Source organism: Lepisma saccharinum, chromosome 26 (assembly GCF_977018435.1).
Source record: "Lepisma saccharinum chromosome 26, izLepSacc3.1, whole genome shotgun sequence".
In the NCBI taxonomy this organism is placed as follows: Eukaryota; Metazoa; Arthropoda; class Insecta; order Zygentoma; family Lepismatidae; genus Lepisma; species Lepisma saccharinum.
Window position 1 is genome coordinate 15,911,588 of NC_139254.1, and position 20,406 is coordinate 15,931,993.

The 20,406-nt window shown below is 38.1% G+C and overlaps 3 protein-coding genes across 5 annotated transcripts in view; 1 reads left to right on the top strand and 2 right to left on the bottom strand.

Moving 5' to 3' along the window:
• LOC145979769 (protein XRP2-like) overlaps window positions 1–3,206 on the bottom strand; it is a 28,694-nt gene extending 25,488 nt beyond the window's left edge. Inside the window, exon 1 of the mRNA XM_083112753.1 lies at window positions 2,937–3,206. Coding sequence (XP_082968879.1) covers window positions 2,937–3,022 — 86 coding nt within the window. The 5' untranslated portion in view covers window positions 3,023–3,206. The remainder of the gene's footprint in view (window positions 1–2,936) is intronic.
• A 640-nt stretch (window positions 3,207–3,846) lies between these two features.
• On the top strand, window positions 3,847–4,347 carry ND-B14.7 (NADH dehydrogenase (ubiquinone) B14.7 subunit). Its single transcript, XM_083112260.1, has one exon. The coding sequence runs from the start codon at window positions 3,847–3,849 to the stop codon at window positions 4,345–4,347; it is 501 nt and encodes a 166-aa protein (XP_082968386.1).
• Window positions 4,348–10,962: 6,615 nt separating this feature from the next.
• Window positions 10,963–20,406, bottom strand: part of LOC145979538 (ubiquitin-conjugating enzyme E2 T-like) — a 48,189-nt gene continuing 38,745 nt past the window's right edge. For all 3 annotated transcript variants that reach the window (XM_083112502.1, XM_083112503.1, XM_083112504.1), the window contains exons 5-6: window positions 13,968–14,057; window positions 10,963–11,247 (exon numbers count right to left, since the gene is read on the bottom strand). In XM_083112502.1, the coding sequence (XP_082968628.1) occupies window positions 11,131–11,247; window positions 13,968–14,057 (207 nt within the window). In that variant the 3' untranslated portion in view covers window positions 10,963–11,130. The remainder of the gene's footprint in view (window positions 11,248–13,967; window positions 14,058–20,406) is intronic.

Here is a 20,406-nt window from a genome sequence, read left to right on the forward strand (position 1 = left end):
TGAAGACTGCCGTCTGAGAGCTTGGGAGTTAGAGATGCATGTAGGGATGCCAATGTCTCAATACTTCAAATCTCACATGACGGTTTGGCATAAATGGGTGTAGCAACAACTCAGGGTTAAGCACTTGACAGCAAATGTGCAGTTTTGCTAGAAAATGTTGAAAACATTTGTCAGTAGACATTCTTCAATGGTGGGGAATATTACTGCTGGTGATGAAACCTGTGTGTATTACTATGATCTGAAACAAAAAAAACCAAGCAAGCAGTGTGTGACTGAATTTGAGGAAAGTCAAGTCGTTGGTGCAATTTTCTTCTGCCAACATGGCATCTTAAAGCCAGTAGTACTTGAAGAGGGTGCAACTGTCACTGGCAAGTGTATACTGAGTACCGCCTACCTCTATGTCCTAGATGCCATTCAAGAGCATATCAAAAACCGAGGAACGCAACTGCAGCACACTGAACTGGCCCACAAGCCAAACATTACCCAGTCTTTCCTGGCATCCACAGAACAGGAACTCCTGCCGTAGCCTCCATATTCTCCAGATTTAGCACCATGTGATTTGGGTACCCTTAACCCCCACAAGAAGGTGATCATTTCTGTGTGATTTATGAAGATTATTCCATACGAACGAGTTCTGTTGTTCTTAGCTCATAGATGTGTTATCGTGGAGTAATGAGTGTTTTTTGGCAGTACTATTTATTAAGTCATATCTATCTGTGGGATTGTGTGTTATGCATTGCTTTTGTAGTGTTTGTATAGAAAGGTACTAGTTTGGAAAGTTATTGTTGTTACGTTATGTTTGTGGTAACAATTTACTATTCCATAAACACATGTAACTTCTTCATTTCGTCACTTTTAACATTCGTACTTACCTATCTGCTTCGCGGAACATTCTTGAAGGTGCATTCACGTTTTTTTGATGAAAGTATTGTCAATTTTTCACATTATGAGTACTTCTTTACTTGCATTGTTTCATTTCCGTAAGAAACAGTATGGCGCATACCCGTTCACAGGTCGATGCAGTGTTTCCAACCTTCTTAACCCAAAAAATACTCAAGTGAAAATTTCTTAAGCTTCTTCGCATTATTTTACAAACAAAATTTTAACTATGCTTGCCTAACCTAACCTTGCCAGAAATGGTTCGTGGGGCTATGCGTGAATCGTTTTTGGGGCTATTCGTCAATGGTTTGTAGGGCTACCCATTTTTCAAGTACCCAATTACAAAATCCAGTGGATCTTCCACACCCGGTATGAATTTCACCATGCATCCAGGACACGTCATATTTTGGGAAAACAATGGTGTGGTTGGAAACCCTGCAATCAACAAAACACAAGAACAACACGCGATAATCTACGGAGGTGTACGCGTCAAAGGCTATTGTGCATCTGAGAATTAATTTTCAACAAAAATAATGAATTTCCGGTACGATACGGTACTAGTTTACTATCCTTCGGACACATTTATTTATTTTTACAGAAGAAACTACTTACTGTAATAAGTTCCTGTAGCATTGTCGAACATCGGGAAGGTGTTTTGTGTGATGTGGGAATGTTTCATAGCTGAAATTCATGTTGTTCGTTGAAAATTAATTCTCCGACGGAGAATAGCGTTTGGCGCGTACACCATCACACGTCGTCTTCTTCTTCTTCATGCATCACTCGTCGTGATTGTGTTTTGTTCATGTTCATTGGGTATCCAGTGTTTCGAACTGTCTGCATTTGCAACGAGAGTTAGAAATATGGTTTGTCGCTAGGCCCACAAACTATTGGTACGTGGTTAGGTTAGTTCAGTTCGGGCATTTCCTGGGTTCCGAAGGTTGAAGCACCGCATAACAATTGAAAATCGAGGAAAGACAAGCCCGACGAGTCATTATGTAGGAAGGTGTACATGCCATATTGTGTGTGAGGCAAGCGGAAAGGCTAGGAGAAAGAAGTACTGGTAATGTGAAAAATTGCTCTTACTTTCATCAAAACAACGTCAATACACCTTCAGGAATGTTCCGCGAAGGAGATACGTAAGTACGAATGTCAAAAATTTGACAAAAGACAAGCACGACGCGCGATTATGTAGGAAGGTTTACTCGCCATATTGTGTCTCAGGCAAGCGAAAAGGCCTACCAGAAAGACGTACTGGTAATGTAAAAACTTGCTCTTACTTTCATCAAAACAACGTTGATACACCTTCAGGAATGTTCCGCGAAGCAGATACATAAGTACCAATGTCAAAAATTGACGAAACAAAAAAATTAGAGGTGTCCGAAGGATAGTAAATTTTTACCTGAAACTGTTCCCAATTTAATTTCATTACAGTAAATTATGTTAATTATTATAAGGCATTGCAGAAACATGACAACCTCAAATTGAAGGAGTACTTTCTGAAAATGTAACACACTATGGGCGAAATATACCTAGTTTGCTAAACCTCTTGAAAAAATACTTTGCTTGTCCCTTTCTTGGAAAAATCCTGTGGACGTCCATGAACTAAACCAACATTCCACCCTGAACTAAATTTCAACAATGGCCCTGTCCTAATGTAGAAAGGATTATTTATATACAATGTTCATATCTGCATAAAAATACCACACTTTTGGCAATATGCTAGAAGAAGAGAAAACATATATACGAACATCGGAAAGAAATTGAGATTGGAGGTTTAGATGTGTCAAATTTAATGTACTCGATCACGGCACCAAAGACGCAACGGATCGAAACCTAACCCCGTCTCCGAGCATTCACCCGTGGACGGAATAAATTAAAGGACTGCCTCCACAACACTACTAAACGATGCACACACTTAATTAAGAGAACAAGCCTATGTGGATGTTGTCTTACACACCCACATATTGGTCAGGAATTTTTTCAATGCAGCTGACAAGTAAACACTCACTTGCACGGCTATGCCGTAAAAACTTTCCTTAACATTTTACTATTCATACCATGAATATTCCTTGAATTTCAGATCCTGGGACTTCCTAGATTGCTCACGTGACAGTATTCTTGATTTGGAATACAAACATCCCATCCTATAGATAACAATGCTGTGATAAAAGACTCCTCAGACAGCAAGCAGTAGAAAATATCAACACTAATTCGCTTGAAACGGAAAGTACGCCCAACAAAAACACTCCTGAAAATATCCTTCTTCTACAACTTTTCTTACTGTTATCAAAACAGACCTTACTTTTTATACAACATAGGGATAGGCAACCGTGCCCCGTCCATCCGGGGCCTCCATCCGAGATGTCAGGACTTGTTTAAGTGATTTTACCATATTCTACTGTGATTTTACTTCGCTTTTCTGCCACATCTGGCTAATTGCGAAGATGAGGATGATAAATAATACACTGAAATTGATGAAGGGGCAACCAAACACTAGGGGTGTGCGGGACAGAACTTTGTTTGGTCTGGACGGGATCGGGACGCGAATTTTTTTTTTAATCCCGAAATTTCCCGAAGCTCTGAAAATCTAGAATTCTACACGTCATTTTCAACTTAAGTGATTGTTTTTGCATTTCTGTAATAAAAACAAACAATTTCCGATAAGTTCCAGACACTTGCAATGCAGAAAACGTCGAGAATTAACAACTTTTTAAAATGACCATTCGGTCTTTATTTCCCTACTGCTCGGGCTGTAGCAGCATGTGCGGTGCGGTTCTCTGCCACGGATGCAGGCTGAAACACTATCATTATCACTACGTCGAAAGAAAAGAATTAATTTTGAATGACCATTATCCCCGTTTTTTCTCAACCTAAGTAGCAGAAGGATTGCTAGTAGTGAGTGCTAGTTCTTGCCTCTACCCTCTACATGTTTTAAAGTAGCTGTCAAGTACTACAAGGAATCCAACCATGGGGTATAAGTATTATGATACTCCAGAAGGACAGGATTGTTTTCCGAAGATGTTCTACACAATGAAACAGGCAACCCTTTTTGGATTGGGTGCATCTGTTGTCGATGTAGTCCTGATGTCCCATCCTAAAGGTTACTTTGAAACAGCTGCTCGTTGTGCCTATGTAACTTTACCATTCACGGCAATGGCAGCATCATTTACTGCAGCTACGTGTCTATCTACAAACATTCGTCGCAAAGATGATCACTGGAATTATGTTGTTGGTGCATGCGCTGCGGCTTCCGTAGTTGGAGCTTGGAGAAGAAGTATCGGCACTGGATTCTTGGCAGCTGCTGTTTTCAGTATCGCCGGCGTTCTAAAGAAGAATTCAATTGAAGATGGGTGGGTGTTTTTCCCTCAAGTCCCTGATAAAAAAACAAGATCGTTCCGTGTTGCCATGTCTAATCATAGCTTAACGAAGGAACGCCCAAGAGATTGGAAGATGTCTGAGGACGAGTAATAGCTATGTATAGTAAAACAATAAACTTAAAAATCTATGTAGAACACTTGCTGCAAACAGAATTAAATTTTAAAAAACATCTTTGGAGATGTGGAATGTTAAATAGATTGTAGTCACTCATTTATAAATGTTCTTCTGTAGATAGTTGTCAATACAATTTAAATTAAAAAATACAGTTTTATTTCAATTCTTAATCAAAATTTGCTTTCAGTTCATTTTACGCTTGGGTTAATTAGGGCCCAGAGCTCAAAGTGGGATCCGAACCACTGTGCTGCCACAATGTCTAAACATGGAGTGCTCAATTTGGTCATGGTTATGATTGTATAATCATTATTGCGAGTTGTACAAGAGGATTACTTGGAATACTGAAAATGATGAGGGAAATAAGTTTGATGTTCAGAGGTACTATTTGTGCAGATACCCCTGACCCTCAGTATTCCCTCAAGGTGAAATATTTTGCATGGTTTATGAAGATCATGTTGTATATGAATGTTCAGAGGAACTATTTGTGTAGGTACCCTTGACACACTGTACACCCTCGAGAGAGTGAAATATTTTCCATTGTTCATGAAGATTATGTTGTTTATGAACGTTTTCAGTTGTTTTTAGCTTGCGGAAATGTGATATTATGAAGTAAAGTACCTTATCATGAAGCAGAACAGCCCAGAGGCTTCGCACAAATGAATATAGCACCCAAAACTGCATTTCCACAACAGCAGTGGATGGGACATTGCCTACAGTTTCATAAATATATTACAAAGTAAATGAAACACGAAGGCTGGAAACTTATGAAACCAAATCACAAGTGAAATTATCGTTAGGAGTGTTAGATTTATTGGTATTTGTAATTATACAGGGTGGTCCGAAAGTCATGTCACCCCATACCGAAAAGTAATAAGAACAATAGAGGAACAATATAATAATATCAAACACATATACTGGTTTGAGTATATTCACTTTCGGAGGGGCTAGTCTGCCAAATATTGCAGTGAAGTCATGTCGCACATCCTCTTGCCAGAATGTACATGATCATGTGCCCATACGCTTACAATCAGCCCCTCTATTATATTGTTCCTCTATTGTTCTTATTACTTTTCAGTAAGGGGGTGATGAGACTTTCGGACAACCCTGTACATTGTTAGGTTTGGTGCTGATAGCAATTTTTGGTGTTTTTGTTCGGTTAGAAGTTTGATGGTGTGATATTTTGCTATTTGAGTATGCATACAACTAGCTTCAACTAATAGAAAGCGGTAAAAGTACTTCGAGAGAGCATGTTTTTACTTACACAGGCCATATGTTGGGAGTTTTCCCCCCTTGTAGAAAGGGAAATTTGTATGGTAAAAATCAGAACCACCATATACGTAAATTTAACGTCACCGTAATTCTCGAAGGAATATGGTGGGTCAACAGCCAGTTTGTGCACTTTAAAGATGTCGAAATATTTATCTGCTTGGAATTTTTTGTGAAAAGTAGGTTGTGAAAGTGACGGTGATGGTAAATTGCTGATTTCTGAAGAATTCTTTTAACATGAAGAATTTGTATGTGCATGCAGTATGAAGTAATTACAGTGGAAAGCCAAGCTTACCTAAGTCAGGATTTAAAACAAACCTTGATGGGCCCAATTTCCTATTTGTGTAATTTTAATTTCATCATTGCAATACACTAAGAATGAATATAATTTTATGCAGGTCTATAAGTAAGCATGTAAGTTTTTATGGTAAGAATTTACAATACCAGACACCTCCCTGATTTTTGTAATATTTCTCATACTCACTAATTGTGGCCTCCTAATTACGAATTTGAAGTTAAAATTTGGATGTCACATGTAGAAATTGCAAAATAAGCTAAATTGAGTCAGGAAATTTTGCCGTTACAGTGCTACGAAAGTAATATTTGTTATCGGTCCGTGATCGCAAGTGGCCCACAAACTATTGACGGATAACCCCATGAACCATTCTCGGTAAGGTTATGTTAGGTTAGGAACACATAGTTAAAATTTGGGGTCGTAGAACCATGCATGGGTAGCCCCACAAACCATTCACGGTAAGGTTAGGTTAGGGAAGCATAGTTAAAATTTTGGGTTGTAGGTATATCAGGAATATATAAATTTCGTTCTAAAACTTAAAATATTGTAATAACCATTGTTTTGTGGTGAAATCCAGGGTTTCTGTTCCGATCGCGGACCACTCAATTTCGCTTATTTTGTAAGTTCTACACGTGACCCCCAAATTTTAACTTCAAATTTCGTGATTAGGAGGCCTCAATTAGTGAGTATGCGAAATATTACAAAAATCAGGGAGGGGTCCAGTATTGTAAATTCGCTCCATTTTTATGTATATATGTGGGGTTTTTGTTCACCTTCCTACATGCTCATGTGAATAGGTTAGGCAGGTCAGGTTTGGTGCTCATGGCAAGATATACACTGTTGCATGATAATGGTGGTATTATTTCTACATTTTAATAGGTTAGGTTTCATTGCCTTAATATTTCCATATGTTCCTTCTTATACAATATGTACAGTGTTCGCCAATAGTTTCTCTATTTTATACTAGGCAAACCCAAGTTACACAAGACATTGGTGCGTTGCATATATAGAGGTAGGCATACCTTCAGGGTTGCCAAGTGCACAATATGTACGTGTGAAATGCAATAGAATAATAGTAAGCAATTAAAAATATAAAATAAGAAACCATGGTGAAACAGCCCATAAGGGCCAGGGTCTACCTTCCGACTGATGCCCTCGCTCCCACCTGCCAAGGTGGAAGATCCCCAACCAGTTACAGGGTGACATGTGGTTAGCACGATGAACTCCCAGTCGTTAGAGGTTTCCAGGACAGGTTACACTACTCATTCATAGCTCTCAAATTTCCTCACGATGGTGGGTGGCCAATGGTCCCATACACAGGCAGAAATCTCAGGAGAAAAGTTATGCTTTCTCGCAGGAGACTCAAACCTGCATGCATCATGTGGCTGGAGTCCAAAGCATGACGGCTTAAACTGCACTGCCCCGGTGCAAGACAATAGTAAGCAATTGTATGTTTAAATTAAAGTTTCATATTGCACATTACAAAATACTCTATGAAGAGAAATGTATGTTAAATTCTAGGGGTGTGCAGGACAGAATTTTTGGATCAGGACTGGAAATTTTATAAATCCAGACATTCGGGATGGAAAAATTTTGCAATTTCCCAACAAAGTCAGGAAATTTTCGGGATTGGAAATGTTCGACATTTCCCGAAGCTCTGGAAATCTCAAATTCTACCCATCATTTTCACTTTACATGATTGTCTTGGCATTTCTAGAATAAAAACTAAAGATTTCCGAAAAGTTCCAGAAAATTACAATGCAAAAAACGTCTAGAATTAACGACTTTTTAAAATGACCATTCGGTATTTCCCAACTGCTCGGGATTCCAAAAAGTCTGGAAGTTATTTCCCAAAGTTGGGATCGGGGTGGGAATTATTTTTTTTCCCCGATCCCGGTCCAGACTTTTCGGGATCCTGCACACTCCTATTCGATTCTGTTAAAAAAGTTATAATAATGATTTGATGATTTCCCATTGGCAATGAATGTATAGTTTGTTTTTCTAATTTTTTTATTGAATATGTGATGAAGAGAGAATAAATAATGGGAGACCCAATCCATGAAGAATTGTGCATTATCTTGATGGTGGATAGACACTTTTATTCTTGCTTTCTCTTGAATTTTTGTGAGAATGGACAAAAATAACATTTTTTTTGTGGATGTATGAGAGGGTGCATATGCATGTGGGAATAAGAAAGATCGAGGGTGGGGAAAGAGAGGTGATTTCTTTTAGCTGCTGAAAATATTGTCCGACATTGTCAATAGTAATTAAAAAAATCAAGTATGGCTAAGACATGCCATATTTAATGTAAATTTTTTCACAGTTGGGGAAAACTTTAATTTCAGCAAGGGATAATCTTCATCCTAGGGTTTTCAATTTTACATGCATTTAGACAACTAAAAATGCCAATTCTAATTATTTCACATTTATAAGATGATCCTAACAATCTTTTCTTGTTGAAATAGACATTTTATCCTGTGACCTCTCATTGTTAATGTCAAATAGAAACAATTAAGACATAAGTAAAGTTTTTGCCACAGCAGGTAATTGAAACTACAACCAGTGGAGTGAGTGGGTACCAACTTTCAACCATGAATTTAAGTGAGATTTCCAACTTTTGGCTTTGAATTTACAGGATATTTAGTTGAGACAATTTTTTTGCATTTTTAGCAGCACAGTGTCATTTCTGCAAAATCGTAATCAAAGAAGAATGTATTTACATTTTCTATAGTATACGTCATAATACAACAAATTTGTGTATTGCTTAGTCCTAACCTATATGTATTTATCCACTGATGCCGCAGAACCAAGCATCAATCAAATACTGGAAGATATGACATCACTTTTACCCATCGAAGGCTAAATGTGGGAGATCTTATAGTTAACTTGAAGTTGTGTGTGTCTCGCCAAACTTGCATTGTATTGGAATGAATTTAAAATTTGCAGTCTTGATTGTTAATGAAATATACGGGAGAAATATAATGTCAATACAGGAGCGGGAAGAATGCAGAACGGAACGGAAGAAGAATGCGGGAAGAACTCCTCTAATAAGGGAGTTCCAGAGAAATATCGGAGAGTTGGGTATCCTAGTACCATACATCCTCATTTATGATTCAGCTATGCTTAAAAAAAGAGAGAAAATTATTCGATGTGAATTATAAATGTAATCCCCTCACCACCTCTTTATATTTTCTAAAGAAAAGATAGGTCCTATCAGTAGAGCCACATATTTCTGGTGAATGGAAGATCAAGATACAGTAAAACCTTGTTAATCCAGACTAATGGGGGATAAGTTGACCGGTTTAACGAAAGTCCGGATGAACTGAAATAACCTAAAAGAACAGTAGAAAATGCATTAAAACTCCATTTATAACAACAAAACACATTTCTTATGGTGTATTTAAAGGGCATAGGCCTAAATACACTATAACAGTTGGGCTGAAAAGTTTGTAGGCTGACTCATAGATGGCGTTACTAGAATTAAATCCATGTGATTTTTACTTAGTACTAACCTTCAAAAGATACGTGTATAAATTTCACAGCTGCCGGATAATTAGTTCGTGAGATATAGCATTGTGAGTGAAGCAGCTTTTGTTATTGTGAAAAAATGGATAAAAAAGAATTTTGTGTGTTAATAAAGCATTGCTTTTTGGCGAAAAAAAATACTGTTGAAGCCAAGGTTTGGCTTCATAAACATTATTCGAACTCTGCACCAGGAAAATCAACCGTTGAGAAGTGGTTTGCTAAATTTAAACGAGGCGAAATGAGCATCGAAGACGATGCACGCAGTGGACGCCCCAAAGAGGCTGTTACCGACGAAAACATCAAAAAAGTCCACAAAATAATTTTAAATGATCGTAAAGTGAAGTTGATCGAGATAGCTGAGATTATTACATAGCGTTGTTGGAGCGTTTAAAGGATGAAATCACGAAAAAACGGCCCCATTTGAAGAAGAAAAAAGTGCTGTTTCATCAAGACAATGCACAGTGTCACAAATCAATGAAAACGATGGCAAAATTATATGAATTAGACTATGAATTTCTTCCATATCCACCATATTCTCCAGATCTGGCCCCCAGTGAATTTTTCCTGTTTGCAGACCTTAAAAGAATGCTCGCTGGAAAGAAATTTAGCACTGATGAAGAGGTAATCGCCGAAACTGAGGCCTATTTTGAGGCTAAAGAGAAATCGTACTATAAAAATGGCATCGAAAAATTGTATGACCGCTATAATCGTTGTATCGCCCTCAAAGGCAACTATATTGAATAATAAAATCGATTTTTGTCAAAAAAATATTTTTTACTATGTTAGCCTACGAACTTTTCAGCCCAACTGTTACAGTACAGTACAAAGTCTGTGGGAAACAGAATTTCATCAGTGGTTGACTGCCTTTTCTTTGGGAAGTTCTCTTGTTGACTTCTAGCCACATTTAAAACCTTGCATTCTGCTTTTTGTTTCCTTTTGCCTGTCCAGATTAAGCAAAGTTTGGCTTTTCGGAGTCCGGATGAACGAGGTTTTACTGTATTGGTATAAAAAGTGGGCACATTTTGGGATCAAAAGCAGTATTTAAAATGTCATTTCAGTGTTAAAATGGTGAATATAGCCCTATATTTGATTTAAAATTACTCTTATTACACATAATAACCACTTCTCTTCTATTAGTGCATTTATGTAGTTATAAGAATATTAAGTTTTCTCCTGTGTAAAGAAGTTCATTTTTACTTCTCAAATATTTCGTTTCCCATGATTTTCATAACTCTCAGGATAATTTAAAGTTTAGAAAGTGTTGCATCAGTAAATAAACTCTAAATTGGGTGTTTAAGAGTTTATTTTGGATTTTGCAACTCATTTCGCATCATTTTGAGACAAAACATGGAAGGAAAACGCACCTCACACATTTCAGAAACCTGAAAAATGACATTACAGCATGTTATTTCATGTTTGTCAAAAACTAAATATGCATGCCTCTACTATCAGGGTTCCTGCTCATTTTGGCAGACACACATGGAAGAATGTGTTGACAATGAAAGATGATGTATCAATAGTATTTTATTACAATGCGGGTATTCAAATACCACAACTTCAAGTATTCAAATACAACATTATATACAAATGTGAAGGAATGTGTAATTATTACATCCACACCCTTTAAAACATTATGTTACATGTGACCATTATACATGCTCAGAAGCATGCGTTTATGTTCCATTTCTCCAACGTTTAGATTCTATTGTTGGATCTTCATAGTTGCCGGAATCTTCATTTGACTTTCTCTTGCTTTGTTCAGATTTACTTTCTCTTTGTGCATTGGATTTCTGAAAAGAAATAAATAAGATGAAAGTATATCTGAAAATGCTATTGCTTTAAGGCAATAGGTGTGTGCATTTATTTCAATATCATCAGAATGGGCAATGCTACTGCAAAAAAAAAAAAAAAAAAAAACATTTTACAAGAGAGTTTCAATTTCTTAAAAATGTGATGAATAAGTATTTAAAGAATACGATGTATTCTTAATGGAGAAGCAGCTTCAAGTTATGGCTAATCTAATGAAAGTTTCAGTTTTTCCCACCACAAACAAAATCTTCAACCTATCCTCATTCCTTTTGTGTGTTTTTCTATGCCATCAGAAGTTTGATATTTCCAAGAGAACAATTAATACTCCCATAACCGTAATATTAAGTCTCCCCCTCCTACAACCATCTAGTGCACAGACCTCTCTCTCCCCAGCTTGCAGCAGGTAAAGTCAATGGGTCTGGGGCAGTTTGAGGTCTTTCCAGAACCTCGTGTCTAGCTGGACACTGAACTGTTCCTCGTGGCCTTAAGTAAACTGAAATTTTAGCCTCCGGAAGTGGGTTGCTTATCCCTTGGAAAGTCATCTGATCATCCTCTGAAGTCAGAACGTCACCGACATGTAGCAGGGAAAAAGTAAAAGTCTCAAACAAGAAGGGGTGTGCTTAGACTAGTTGAACTACTCATAGCATGTTTTTTACCATTATCATATGGCTGTCTTTAAATTTCTGATACTCTAAGCAGCAGGGTGGATTCTATGATTTTAATCACTCTAAATAAATAAGTTATAGAATAATGTTGTATATAAGGAATGAATGAATTAATTAAAATGATTGGGTGCATCGGCACTTAAGGTCATTTTGCACCCTTCAATATATTTGTGTAAATATCCCCTTTCCCATAAGGATTTTGTAGATATAATTTGGTGAAAGTACCTTACCCTCGTAATCATTTAATGGTGATTATTAGGTTTTAAGATAAGAAAAGAAAGGAAATAAAATTTACATGTACTGATGGTGTGAAGCTCATACGAAAGGAAATGTAAACACAGGATATATGTTAATCCCATGCTCGATGGCAAGTGTCCCATGCACGTGCATAGTATGGGCAATATCACTTGAATGTTTGGAGATATGAAGAGCCCCCCCCCCCCCCCCCCGAAAACTCCTATGGGCACCCATGCACTTGACCAATGTGTTTACTTGAAATATCGGAAGAAATGGAACACTTACTAATTTACTTGCACACCACCTGTTTCATACTAAGGGTTAGTGGCGGCGATTGAGGGGGGGGGGCAGTTGCCCCCCACTTTTTGCCACTTTGTGCCCGTTCTATGCTATACCTTATGTACCAAAGAAAAGTAAATTGCTCTTGCTCCCCCTAGTAAAATAATTTACAGTAAATTAAGTATATCAGAGTTGCTACGATTTTACGAATTCCCTGACATTTCCAGGTTTTCCAGTCCAAAAATGAAATTTTCCCAGTATGTTTATCATCATGATTTTTGCTTTTGGACCTTGTGCTATTCAATTAAATATGCAGTCAGTTATTTATTAGGAATCTTTACTTTCACAACTTTGTTTAGCAAATTTCATTCTACACACACAAGAACATGTGAAAATTCGAAGAGTAAAATGTAAAATTACAATCGGCATCAAATGTATTGGGTGCTACAATCACGTGCATCTAGCCTTCAGGCTAAGGTAGTAGAGGTACATTATTTCACCATTAACAGATCTCCACAATATAAAAACAACAGAAAAAGTTTCATAAACCATACACAATTTTCATTTAATGGCGGATTTATAGTGTCGTAGAAAATGCTGCTTTTTTCCTTACATTTGTAAGTACATAGCATCTGGAGAAATTTTTGTTGCATATAGGAATTCTATAGGAAATGCCAACAAGACTAAAATCTATAAAATAATAGACGATAACCTCATCTTCACCAACCTTTCCGATAATCATGATCATGTTGTCAATGTACTTTAGTTATCAATCACGTATCTGGACTGCAAGTTTTACTTTAATAGTCTTTCTAATATCTACGTGTAGTATCATAAAAGAGAAAATTTATTAAAGAAATTCGAAGGAACCATAATTTTGCACAAGACTGAGAATCATAAGAACGAAAGAAAGAAGTTTCCAAACTGAATCTTTTTTTGGGAGTGGAATCACAAGAACCGAATCCAGAAGTGGAAGTGAACTGCTTGTTCATTTTGCAACTTTTTCTCTTGCAGACTCCAAAATGCACGTAAATTCCAAACAATCTGCAAAGTTCCCTGACAAGCCAAATTCCCTAACATTTCCCTGTTTTCCAGATGCATAGCAACCATGTATGTTTAAGTTAAATAAGTAACACATGGTTCCAAATTAACACATAAAATACTTGTGGAAATGACATACTAATTTTGAAATTGCATCTTGAAATGTTGCAAATGTGTAGTTACATTGAAGGATAAAAAAACCTCACGATAATTTTGTTTGTAAGAAATTCTCTGAGTTGAGTTGGTATTTTCACTTTATGCACAGTAAGGCTAATCGGGACTGGACTTACAGTTTAAAGAGGGACCCGAACCACTATGTGCCTCCACCAAGTATAGAGCCTGAGACTCCTTCATTACAAGGCAATGACGCTACCACTGTGCCATCGGGGAGGCCCTGAAATTCCCTTTGTTTTGACAATATCTGTAATATAATATTATCTCAATGTTTACAATGCGTTTAATAATGTTACCTCACTTACACATGTGTCTAAATGCTGCACAGCATATTTTTTAGTCCATTCCTTTGCTTTCCTGTTAAATTCTGGTCTGTTAAATTTAAATTCATCAGCCTGAAAGAACAAAAGAGAATGTTTAAGAACATTTCTATCCATGTTTCCAATCTCTAGATTCTACATATTTCTACATAAAATCTTCTCAATTAAAACTACACAGATAATTTACCATCACTCAGTATTCAAAATATGTAGGGCTGAGCTGATATCGATACTGACGACATAACATTTATAAGAGGCACAATCAGGACCCTCAAACTAGCAGTTAGCAGCACAAGATTTCTTCCATTAAGAATAACTAAATATGCTGACCAAGGCAGTAATTTATTTTATTATAAAACATAAACTAACGTAACGTATAATGGAGTTATAATTGGACAGCTTCCATTAAGAGGGAGGTGGAGTTTGGCGAAGGTCGCCGTGGAAAGCGCTTAAATTTAACATGGGCTTTTTTGCATTTTGTTGAATATAACGTTTTAGGACAAAAATTTGCCGGAAAACACGCAGTGGATGTGAACTTAGTTTATGAAAATTTGAGTACATGACACATTTATGCAATTTCAGTTCGTTAAATGTGCACAAATTCCATTATTTTTTTTCAATTTCCCATAAGGAAATACGTAATTAAGCACATAATGGTTATAGGATTTGTGGGTAGCACCAACGAAAATGGTCATTATGATGCATACTAACGTAATGCTCAATCCTTTTATGACTAAGCTAGGGAGGGCTTTTCTTTCAAAAGTCACTTACACAGCCCAAAATGATTGTTTAAAAATGTCATGTATTATCGACGGCGAAAGATACGGCCGCTTCAGCCGAATTTCATTCATCATAGTTCGCCACTTGGCCACTAGATGTCTCTGTTCAAAAATTGCCCCAGGGTCGACAGGGAGGGCTAGTTCGCGCGGGTGTTTGAATTCTCTGCACAGCTGGGTTCCGTCCCCTCGTCGGCAAAGGTCCCTTAGCTGTCACAGCTTGATTCATTGCCTCTTTCCCAGGCAAGAAACCAAGAAAGCAGGAAGGCCATGAGTTTGTATATGTTTGAGTGTAGAGAAGCAGAGCATATTTACCGTGAATTGCAACCAGTGACACAGTAACTTTATCTCGACCCCTACCACGAAGGACGTATTTAGGGGGTCCAGGTGTCCCAACCTCCCCTCGAAAGACTTACCAAGTACAAAAATTAAATAATGAAAATAATGAGATTATAAAATAACTTCAATTAAGTAATGAAAATAAGGTTGTTGTTTAATCGCAAATTGTTTATTTCCGCAAGAATATTGGAAAGCAATACGATTTTGAATGACAGTACCAAAGAAGATTTATGCAAGAATTATTACTACTTATAATAATATGCAAACAAAATATTACCTTCGTCAACTGGATCTAACATCATTTTTTCATACTCAATAAATATTATATTCTTTATCTATTTGACATTAATTTCCTTGCCAGGGCAGTTTCTATTTTTTACAAATTTTGCCGACCTTAACTACACGTAAGCTAGATAATGAATACGTGATGTTATACTGCACTGTTGTTATACCGCCTTCTTACCTATTCATGTAATAAAAATATATTAATTAATTTAATATAATTATACTTATTTTAATTTAACATTATTAATATTATTATTTTGAGACATTACGTTAGGACGTCCCTCCGAAATATATATCTAGATACGTGCCTCGTGTTCGATTTGAATAAAATGTAGAAAAGGCGGGGAGGGTGGTAGCGCTTCTTCTTTTTACATTTCGATAGTTTTACCTCACATGTAGTACTTTGTGCAGATAGGAAATACGTGTACACACACACACACACACAATTGATGATTCGCAAAGGAACTTCGTTAAATTCCCATGCTTGTTCCGCTCACAAATCACATCCTCTCCAAATTACAATAACCTACTATTGTTGTTGCTTACATATATGTGTGTGTGTGTGTGTGTGTGTGGTTCCTAGAACTTCACTACTTCCAATCATAAACTTGATGTGACTCTTACAAAATATTTGTTTTTGGAGTGGAAAGATCATGAAAAGGTCTACTGTTTCTTTGCAAATCTTCAATTAATGTAAAATTTAGTATAAAAACATAATTTTGGCTGACTTGCTAACTTGAGATTTAAAGAAATTATTAATTTGAATTCTTCATTAACAATAACAAAAGCGACATAAAATGTAGAAGGACAAGATTCTTGGCTTGGTTGAGAATTACATTAGAGATGTACAGGTTAGGAAAGGGGAGGGAGAATTCCCTGTCTTCTTCCTCTTCAGCGCGAACCCTGCCTCCTACATTCTACATGTCCATTCAAAATGTCTTCTTAGTTTCGGATATATTTTGCCTCCCCTATAGCGTAATGGTAAAGATGAACCTCATAATGTCAAAAGGTCCCGAGTTTGGTACCTGGGACTCCAGCTACGGGACGCGCGCAGGTTTGAGTCTCGTGGATGAAGCGTAACAACTTTTTTCCTGATATTTCGGGCAGCCAAACTCGCGGGCCGCATGTAGGCCCCAGCATACGTTAATGCGGCCCGCCTTGGCCCCACTTAACACTTCATGCTTGAAATTATCTATATATCTATAGTTATCCCGTTTTCTCTTTTCTCGTGATACAAGACCAGACTCATCCAAACTTCAACACATTGACCAATTTTCCCTACACAGGTATACATTCCATTATTCCTGGTCTATAGAACCTGTTGAGGATATGTATGTATGTATGTATGTATGTATGTATGTATGTATATATATATATATCTCTCTCTCTCTCTCTCTGTGTGTGTGTGTGTGTGTGTGTGTGTGTGTGTGTGTGTGTGTGTGTGTGTGTGTGTGTGTGTGTGTGTGTGTGTGTGTGTGTGTGTGTGCGCGCGCGCGCATGCGTGCGTGCGTGCGTGCGTTGGTATACCCGTCATTAGGAGGAACAAGATCAGAAAAATTACCAGCATTAAGAGGGACTTTTTCATTGCGAGGTAATTTTGGTGGTTCCTCGGAACGAGAAAGCACATTATTTAATATTATGGCCGAACCGGCAAAGGAAAATTTAATGTCGTGGAATTAATCGACGAAGGGGACCAAGATCTATATTTTGATAAAAGATAGAACAATGTCCGACAATTGTACTCGGAGTTATGCTACAAAACAGTGCATTTTTCTGGTTCCTCTTTTCGGGGCATTGTGCCTGTACGTGTGTATCAGGTGTTTATCGGTTCCTCTCAACGGGGCTCTGTGCTTATCACCTACACACAACGTGTGTGTCGTTTGTGCGACGCCAGAGACATCTGCAGTGTGTGAAAAATTGCGGAACTACATCAGCGGTGACGTCAAGGCGGAGCGAGGAAGATCGTAGGGGGTGGGGCCTGCGGTTGCAGAGAACAGCGTTGTCGGATCTCCCCCTCAACTTACATGACTCAGCATTTTTCACTGACGGCTCTGAACGTTGCATTGTTCGCAGTGCTGCATAAGTTGCAACGCTGGAGAATGCAGCGTTGCTACATCATTGTCTACATGAGAAATATTAACGGCGCTTCACGATTGCGTTCTGAGAGGGTTCGTTGTGTGATAGTAGCCGTATTTAATATATCGGTTTGAGCTTGGGCAATTATGTCTCGTATTTCTCGGAAAAGATATATATCAACGAAGAATTGTAGCAATCTGCCGGAGGGCGCGTGTGAGCGAGCAAAGAATATTGTAGGAAATTCTTGTGTATTTCCTCATCAAGAAAGCAAACTAGTAGGATTTCTTCTTGTATTAATTAACAAAATATTCAACCAGAGTTCCTATGCTAGAATACTGGAAATGATTGCGCTTAATCTAACTAAAGCACAAAAGCCAGATACAGGACAGTATAGTACAAAAACAACATACATATTTACGTTCTTAATTGTGGTCTAACTATTCGTTTTCTCCGTCTACTCCACTCGTTAAAAATTTGCATCTCCTTCTCTGTGGTGACAGTGGCGTATTTAAGAGTACGACTTCAATCTCCTTCCCGAAATACCTTCCACCCTTAAAATGTTTCTTTCGTTACTAGAATGCAGATGCATATGTTCAAAAATGGCAAAATACGTAGTTAAACATTAATAAGTATAGGTTCTTCACTAACATTTCAATATTTTTCGTAATACATGTCTCTAAAGTAAGGTAGAATTCACACCGAACTTACAGGCGACTAGTGTTGCCGACGGGACGAGACGGGACAGGCTTTTAAAAATTCGAGACGAGACGAGATTGATCATGTGTCCCGAGACAAACGAATATTTTCGAGACGAGACAGCATTTCCACGAGACTTCAACGAGACGAGACAGGCCAAAGTCTCGTCTCGTGGGCAACACTACAGGCGACAGGTGTTGTTTGAGGATTTCACCAATCCAACGCAAGTTTCTGAGCCCTATTATGCCTGCCGCTACGTTATGAAACGTTGCTGCGGATTGACGCGTTTCCAATCGACATATGTCATTTGCACTTGCAGTTTGGAGTGAAATCCACGTGTTGCTTGACCTTTCGGTCTGAAAGTTACAGGCGACAAGCAACACGAAGATGCCAAGCAGCTTTCAGACCAAAGCGACACACAACACATGTCGCTTCGGAACTAGTCAATCAATATCAACGTTTCACACCTTAGCGGTAGCCCCAGAAGACTGAGTTCGACTGGTGAGATTCTCAAGCACCACGTGTCTCTTCAATGTGAAATCTCTCAATGAGAGAAGAGCCCAGTTCGAGCGACATGCAAAAGCTCACTAAAGCAACACATACACCGCGCACAAGTGAACAGACCAAGTCAATTTGATGCACGGCCCGAGCGACATGGTGATTTCACACCCAGGCGACAAGCGACACGAGACCCTTCAATCTAATGCAAAAGATTCATTGCGTATGCGGGAACAACAGAAACAGGTGACACGATGCACCGTATTGAGAACATAGTCCAGTCCAAGCTACAAATGCAGCTTGTGTCGCTTCAGTTCAAAATTTTTGTTTTCAAGAAGCACGTTACATGGGGATTTCAAACTGAAACGACACGACACGCATGACTTTGTGCGAGCAATAAAGGTTTCGATTTCCTGTGGGGCATAGCACCTTGCACTGGCGTACGCAGGGGGCGCTGATGGGGCTACTACCCTCCAGAAATTTTAAGAAAATCCAAATTTTAAATGAAAATTTGTAAGAACTCACAGAAAGGAAAGATGTAAACGCAAACCTCCCTTAAAGTTAAAATGACACCCGATAACCATTTCTGTCTTCGAGTACAGTTTTAATAGTGAAAAGTTGAAAATGTACGATAGCCTATATATTTTATTCGGTATCCCACAATTCTAGAACAAAGCTATATACTATACACCTTTATAATTTCAGCCCCTCCAGAACAAAAATCCTGCTTACGCCAGTGGCACCGTGAGAACAATTGGAGCAGACTATGATATCGAAAACCAGAAAACTACGGCGACTCAATTGTATTTAACTTAGTATATGGCACATGTTTTCCCTCTTCTCGAGTGGCAGCAACGAATCGTCCCCTACGTATGGTCAGTGCATCGCCCACTGGCATATACATGAGGGAGGGATGAGAGACAGGCCTGCGGCAAGGAGTACCAAGTCTCCATTTCCACTTCACAGCCTAACAAAGACAACTAAAGGTGGCCAGGAAGGGAAATTTCCTTTGGGCTCAGGATGGTGGTGTGTGTTGCAAGGCGTGCTGTCGACAGTGGCGGCGATTGGGTTCCAAAACTGGATTGGGCAAAGGAACTTTACTTTTCCTTTATAGATAAGCTTTAGCATAGTGGCGGAGCAAAAGTGGCTAAAAGTGAGGGACAACTGCCACCCTACGCTCCCTCAGTCAGTAATGATTATTCGACTGTGAAATCAGTTGAAATATTGGAATCAGATTATTTCCTCATTCATCCATAAACATTCTATTTCATTTCGCTTTGTAATAAAAATAAGCACTTTATAAATTTTTAAAAAATATATTTTTTAAAATTATTCATAAAAGCAACGTAATTAAACAGAATTATGGCTGACACATTTTAAGAAAGAAATTACAGTCCGCGAATTACTTTTTCACAGTGTTCAATAATTTTATTAGGAGGCGCTTTTCTGCCATTTTATTTAACCGCGACGGTGCGGATGTGTGGTGATTAGAAGAAATTTAGGAAGGGACACTCATGCCCAGGCTGGGAATCAAACCCGGAAACCCTGGCGTCGTATTACACTGAACTAACCTCTCCCCCAGATTTTGGAGGACAGAAAGTAAGTTATTCATATAATATATAAGATGTAATATATAATATATATATAATATAATATTCGAACCAGTGTATAGTGCACCTCCACTGCATATCGCCAGTTTACAAGGCGATTCTCATATTCTGTATACTCTGTACTATTCACAGTTACAATACAAG

Bases quoted from the DNA above. Each gene is read 5' to 3' on its own strand.
- ND-B14.7 (XM_083112260.1), top strand. From the start codon at position 3,847: ATGGGGTATAAGTATTATGATACTCCAGAAGGACAGGATTGTTTTCCG.